Source organism: Sinocyclocheilus grahami, unplaced genomic scaffold (genome assembly GCF_001515645.1).
Source record: "Sinocyclocheilus grahami isolate Dianchi unplaced genomic scaffold, SAMN03320097.WGS_v1.1 scaffold12.1, whole genome shotgun sequence".
NCBI lineage: Eukaryota > Metazoa > Chordata > Actinopteri > Cypriniformes > Cyprinidae > Sinocyclocheilus > Sinocyclocheilus grahami.
This window is the reverse complement of record NW_015505191.1, coordinates 702,472-709,800: the sequence shown is the minus strand read 5'-3', so window position 1 is coordinate 709,800 and position 7,329 is coordinate 702,472. Positions and strand designations below refer to the sequence as shown.

The 7,329-nt window shown below is 37.2% G+C and overlaps 1 protein-coding gene across 1 annotated transcript in view; it reads left to right on the top strand.

Annotated features, from left to right (window-relative positions):
• LOC107596876 (allograft inflammatory factor 1-like) overlaps positions 1 to 4,830 on the top strand; it is a 24,494-nt gene extending 19,664 nt beyond the window's left edge. Inside the window, exon 6 of the mRNA XM_016287738.1 lies at positions 3,281 to 4,830. Coding sequence (XP_016143224.1) covers positions 3,281 to 3,368 — 88 coding nt within the window. The 3' untranslated portion in view covers positions 3,369 to 4,830. The remainder of the gene's footprint in view (positions 1 to 3,280) is intronic.
• Positions 4,831 to 7,329: the final 2,499 nt, after the last annotated feature.

Sequence of the window (7,329 nt, the reverse complement as noted above, 5' to 3'; positions counted from 1 at the left end):
TGTTATATTGCAGCCATTTGCTAAAATCATTTAAGTTCTTTTTTTTTCCTCATTAATGTACGCACAGCACCCCATATTGACAGAAAAACACAGCATTGTTGACATTTTTGCAGATTTATTAAAGAAAAACTGAAATATCACATGGTCTTAAGTATTCAGACCCTTTGCTCAGTATTTCGTAGAAGCACCCTTTTGATCTAATACAGCTATGAGTCTTTTTGGGAAAGATGCAACACGTTTTTCACACCTGGATTTGGGGATCCTCTGCCATTCTTCCTTGCAGATCCTCTCCAGTTCTGTCAGGTTGGATGGTAAACGTTGGTGGACAGCCATTTTTAGGTCTCTCCAGAGATGCTCAATTGGGTTTAAGTCAGGGCTCTGGCTGGGCCATTCAAGAACAGTCACAGAGTTGTTGTGAAGCCACTCCTTCGTTATTTTAGCTGTGTGCTTAGGGTCATTGTCTTGTTGGAAGGTAAACCTTCGGTCCAGTCTGAGGTCCTGAGCACTCTGGAGAAGGTTTTTTCGTCTAGGATATCCCTGTACTTGGCCGCATTCATCTTTCCCTTGATTGCAACCAGTCGTCCTGTCCCTGCAGCTGAAAAACACCCCCACAGCATGATGCTGCCACCACCATGCTTCACTGTTGGGACTGTATTGGACAGGTGATGAGCAGTGCCTGGTTTTCTTCACACATACTGCTTAGAATTAAGGCCAAAAAGTTCTATCTTGGCCTCATCCGACCAGAGAATCTTATTTCTCACCATCTTGGAGTCCTTCAGGTGTTTTTTCATGTGTCTTGCACTGAGGAGAGGCTTCCGTCGGGCCACTCTGCCATAAAGCGCCGACTGGTGGAGGGCTGCAGTGATGGTTGACTTTCTACAACTTTCTCCCATCTCCCGCCTGCATCTCTGGCGCTCAGCCACAGTGATCTTTGGGTTCTTCTTTACCTCTCTCATCAAGGCTCTTCTCCCCCGATAGCTCAGTTTGGCCGGACGGCCAGCTCTTGGAAGGGTTCTGGTCGTCCCAAACGTCTTCTATTTAAGGATTATGGAGGCCACTGTGCTCTTAGGTACCTTAAGTGCAGCAGAATTTTTTTTGTAACCTTGGCCAGATCTGTGCCTTGCCGCAATTCTGTCTCTGAGCTCTTCAGGTAGTTCCTTTGACCTCATGATTCTCATTTGCTCTGACATGCACTGTGAGCTGTAAGGTCTTATATAGACAGGTGTGTGGCTTTCCTAATCAAGTCCAATCAGTATAATCAAACATAGGAATACTTAGGACCATGTGATATTTCAGTTTTTCTTTTTTAATAAATCTGCAAAAATGTCAACAATTCTGTGTTTTTCTGTCAATATGGGGTGCTGTGTGTACATTAATGAGGAAAAAAAATTAACTTAAATGATTTTAGCAAATGGCTGCAATATAACAAAGAGTGAAAAATTTAAGGGGGTCTGAATACTTTCCGTACCCACTGTATATGCCAGTAATATTCATGCTAATAACCAACTGGTTAATAGTGAGAATTGGACACTAAAGTGTTACCAATATTCTTATTAATTAACTTTAAAGTATTTAAAGTGAGAAGGGTACATAAAAGCATGCATTTTAAGGTTAGACTTTACATTTTTATGTTAAATCCACTATTGTATTGCATTTAAATGTTCTAGAGTCTATACACAGCATTAAGTTCAATTACATAAGAAGTAACTGTAATAAAATTACAGAAAAAATAAGAGTAATCCCATACTTTTTCAAGGGAAAAGTAATTAAATTACAGTAATTACTTGGTAACTAATTACACCCAACACTGATTGACACAAGTGTGGATGTTGTCCAAGTTGACACGGGGACCGCTGAACACCTCCCTAGTCTCAGTGCAAGCGATAAACACAACCCGCCATTTTTCCCACATATGCACATAAATAACGCATGGCTTTTGAGTGGACGCGCAAGACTGGAGTTTTGAAGTTTCTCTCTCACAAGTGCTTGCTAGATTTTGATAGATTACTTTTTCCACCCATTGTTTGGTACACCAGGCAGAGGTTGGTTTGTCTGACCATTTTGAAAAGTAGTTGCACAGTTTGTGGTATGATTTTTTTTTTGCGTAACTGTATCGTTTGAGTTTTGGTGCTAATGTTGTCTGGTGCTTTGCCCAATCATAACCACTATCACTGAATGTGTGGTCCTTGGCTGTGATGCTGCAGAAATTAGATTGTTTAATTTCTTGCTGTGCTGGATTATTTTAATAACAGGTGGTGTCAGACTTATGATACAGACACATACTGATTTATTATTAGTTTGCAGAGATGTGTATCTTCATCTGTCAGTATTCTACACATTGTGAATGGGTGATGTGACTAGCTGTTAGGTGAGTCAGGGCTTGTTAAGGGCTTATGAGAGATTTGTCAAGGTTTACCTGAAACAGAAAGTCACATGTGAATAGATCAGTCAGCAGTTCTGCACCATTTACTTAGTAACTAATTACACCCAACACTGATTGACACAAGTGTGGATGCTGTCCAAGTTGGCACAGGGACCACCAAACACCTCCCTAGTCTCAGTGCAAGCGATAAACACAACCCGCCATTTTTCAGGGCTTGTTAAGGGCTTATGAGAGATTTGTCAAGGTTTACCTGAAAACAGAAAGTCACATGTGAATAGATCAGTCAGCAGTTCTGCACCATCACTGTTCTCTTTTTTATTTTTATCTCTTAACACCAGCATTTTGACTGATCTAGCATTTGTGGTTTCACAGGCTGGTCCAATCTCTTTTTTACTTGTCTCTTGCAGTGCACTTATACTCTCTAGCTCTCTACTAATCTACTCAGTGGGAAGCTGGGATAGCTTATAGCCAGTGCTGGACACTGAGTGGACACCACAACGTTTTTAACTCTCTATGTTCTTAAACACCTATATTTGGACATAGAAGCCTTATCCTTTGAAACATAGGACTAATGTGTATGTGCATAATAAAATCTTGACCTCTCATAATAATATAACTTTAATATAAATATTATATCTAAATTACAATTTATTCTAATAAATTCCCTTGTAGTGGTGAGAAGATTAAACTTGTTAATAAAAATACTTGCAAAGCTAATGTGGTTTAAATAACGGTTGTTTTTCCACTTTAAATCACGTTTCTAATTACTTTTAGGTGGCAAAAGTAGTTAATTGTCTTTTGTACATTTGTTATAAAATGTGTGCATATAACCCACCCCAGTTGTGGAATATTTTAGATTTGATGCTTGAAATGAATTTTCTCTCTTCTCTTATACAGGGTTATGATGTTTGAAGACAAAGCGAACGGGGCCAGCTGTAAAGCCGGTGGACCCCCTCCCAAGCGTGACATCACCAGCCTACCATAGACCAGTGGAGATGGATTTGATTGACATCCCTGCATTCGCAAATCCCGCCCATTTAACATTAGGGGCAAGGTTTCTATAGCCTTACCTAGAAGCTTTTTGCCAAGATCCAGGGAAAATCTTAGTTCATAGACAGAGAAAATGAAGAAAAAAAAGGTGAAAGATGTCTATATATATTTGCTGTGAAGAAGTCGAAGTGCAAAGTAACTTTTTATAAGTAAACAAATGTATATATTTATATGAAAAGGGTGTTTTTGAATCGTGTTTACAAGCACAAATCCTGTGGGTGAAGTACTAGTGAAGTTTAGTGTGTAACACTGCAAGTGTACTAAGTATAGGGTGTACGGGATGACACAATTTTAGCTTGCAAGGCAGAATTTAAGAATTAAGATTGAGAATTAAGATTTTTCGTCTTCCCCCATAATGTGTGATTTTATTTTTTCATTTCAGTACGTTCGTGTTTGCCATTCGAGTCGCTTGAAGAGTTCTTTTAACTTATGCTTAACACCGAGTCCTATAGTGTGACATCATAGATGTGCGTGAGGTTCTTTTAGCTTGATCTGCTTCTAAAAGCAGGATTTCCTTTGTAACATTTCTGTACAGGAAGGCGCAGGGAGTGAGAACGCTTGGATTTGAGTGAGGGAGAAGGCAAAAAGGGACGACCGTTCATTCCTCAAACTTTCTTTGCTCATTCTCTCTGTCCCTTTTTTTACTTTCCACAGTCTTCAGACTGTTTCTTTTTAACCTGTTTGTATGCGTCCAAATGACCGTAATCTATAACGTTACTGTACCGTATAAGCAAATTAACTGTTAAGTACACCCGTATTGTGCAGATATGCTTTGAATCACAATTTTAGGATATGCTTTTATAAATTTTCCTGCTTGAATTGGAAATGATGTTGTAGGAAAGATGTGTCGCTGATCGTCGAGTTTTAGATCCGCAGCAGGGTTGATTTTAGTCACTATAGCCGATTAGCTTGAATCCCCTCTTTCCAAGTGCCTCACTCAGTTTGATGTAGCAGAGGTTTTGAGTGATGATTGAGTGAAGCATCTTTGAAACAGATTCTGTGTATGTGTGTGTGTGTGTGTGTGTGTGTGTGTGTGTGTGTGTGTGCGCGTGCGCGCGTGCTTGGAATTTATATTCTGTTGAGTCATATTCTGAGACATTCCAAGAATGTCGTTGTGTGGTGGAGTCCTTGGAAATGTTGTCATGTTTTAACCCAAGCAGACTTACATGTTGTGCAGCTCTGATGCGAATATTCCAGTAGTGCTTTTGTCCTTTTTTTTATTTTACACTGTCCTCATCAAGTTTTCTTTCTATAAGATGTGCTACGTATGGAAAACAAAAATATCTCATGATGAAGTTTTTTTTTTTTTTTAAGATTAAGATGATGAAATGGCATCACTCAGCAGTAGCAGGTGTGGCTTTCACTTCCATTTCAAACTTCATCTGCAAACTAAGCAACTTTTATTTGTTTCTGTCACATGTCATGTATTCTGGGTTTTATTTCTGTGCCTCTGTTCAAGTTTATCTCGTTGACATGCTTTTATTTTCCTTTTAAAATCAGTGACGTGTGAATTGAAGGCTGCACTGTATTGCTATTTATTAGAAATGCATTTTTAATGAGTTATTAGAATTATGGATAGTTTTCTGTCAGCATAATAATTAGCAGAGGCAATTGTAAACTTTTTTTTTTTTTCTTTTCTTTTTTTGGCTAACACCAAAGGAAGTAAATACCCTACTGTCACACCTGAACTATCAGTGGAGCTCTTTTATTTACGTCTATGTGTGTACTACATATAATTGTCCCACCAGAATTGTGCAAAATGTGGCACAACCTCAGTTTGGGGACATTTAGGTATGTCCTAATTTGTGAAAAACTATTATAAAGTAGTTTTTTTTTCTTACAATCTTTCATATCACTAAAAATGTGAGTCAGTGTGTGTTAGGAAGTGTGGGGTCAGTAAGATTTATTTTTAAAAATATATATGAAAATCATTCAGCAAGGACACATTAATCAAAAGTGACGGTAAAGACGTGATGCTACACATGAATTCTATTTCAATAAATGCTGTTCTTTCTATTCATCACAGAATCAAGAAAAGAATATATCATGGTTTCAACAAAAAATATTAAGCAGCACAGCTGTTTTCAACTTTGATAAGAAATGTTTCTTGAGCAGCAAATCATATTAGTATGATTTCTGAAGGATCATGTGACACTGAAGACTGGAGTAATGGCTGCTAAAATTCAGCTTTGCATCACATGAACAAATTACATTTTAAAATACATTAAAATAGAAAACATTTTAAATTGTAATAATATTTTACTATACTACTGTACAAATGCATTCAAAAATAAACATCTCACTAACCCTAACTTTTTAATGGAAGTGTAGTCTATTAATAATTAAAAACCTTTATGTAAACAAAACAAGTAATTTCTCACCATTTAGATAAGTAAACTAAGCTAACTAAGTAAATGTGTGTTTACTTGGATTTCCAATGTAAAACGTATCAGTAATAATTTAGTCCAGCACAAACGTTAGTCTGTAACAATATGCTTTCAGCCGCCTTTTGAGTACTTTCTCACTGTGTGTGTAGTCTATAATGTTCAAACAGTCCTAAAGGAAACCACATAGATTTATGAAGAGATGGAAGCCATGATAACCCACATATGCACATAAATAATGCATGGTCTTAATCTGTAGCCTGTGAAACTAGCATGTTCAAAAATATGTTTGTGGGTATGATAATTGCCACAATTAGATATTATGTCTAGGGTTTTGTTTGTGACACCCTGTTTTTTGCCGTGTGTGTAGGTTTGGTGATTTTTCAAACAATGTAAGCTTGAAAGATGGGAATGAAAACCTCTTTAATTACAGTAAGGTTTTGTAAACCACTTCACTTAACTTATTGTTAACATAAAAAAAAAAAAAAAGTCATTTTGGGTCTTTTCCAGAATAATGATAGTAAAGAGGATCTTTTCATAGGTGTAAACTCAGTGGTCCGGTTCACTTCCTCATTAGACTTCTGCATTACAGATCTCAATAGCAGTGGCCTTGTTCTCACCCACAACTCAGTTCTTCAAACAGCTTGTATGTATATTTGATACAAAATTTTAGATGGCAATTCCTCCTCCACATAGGTAAACAGCAGGTCAACATGTCACTCTATCTCTGTCAATTGCAATCTGCTGCTCTTTATCTCTTCCCCATTCTGCCTGAGGGACAACACGTACTGACACAAAAAGGAAATTTACCAAACAGTGTAACACTGACCTTTGCAATAAAATAACAAACATTTCCGCATTACCAGCAATTTTATATGAAATGATTAGTACTGTATTCGTGCCGTTTACACAGCTAGTCAGTTTAAAGAGTATAGAAACAAGTTATTTGGTCAGTTGCAAAGGTTTGTGCGAGAGTCGTCGTGATGGACTGTGTTTCCTCCTACTGGGGTCAAATGGTAAAGCACAGCATGCCACTTCTAAACGTTCACAAGCAAATGCCATGTGACAAATGAACCCTAACCAAATAAATGAACAAACAAACAAAAAAACTTTTCCCAGATCATATCTGTATTAACTGTAGCAATCACCCCTCGGTATCAGTTTTATCGATTGTAAATACACATAGGCTAAACGATATTGGCGTACTTAAACTTTTATAGAATTACGATATGTTGATAAACTTGAATTATATGTATATTCACAGACACACTAATATACATATAATATATACAAAAACATTAACGAACTGTAATATTCCGGGGCTAACCCGCCGAATAAACCTTAATTATGAAGTTACTAGTTTTTAAATGTATATAAAATATGAATTACTTTAATGATGGACTTACTAGTTTTTAAATGTATATACATTTGACTTCATAATTAATGCTTATTCGGCGGGTTAGCCCCGGAATACCTTACCGTTCAGTCATGTTTCTGTCGGACTTATTTACA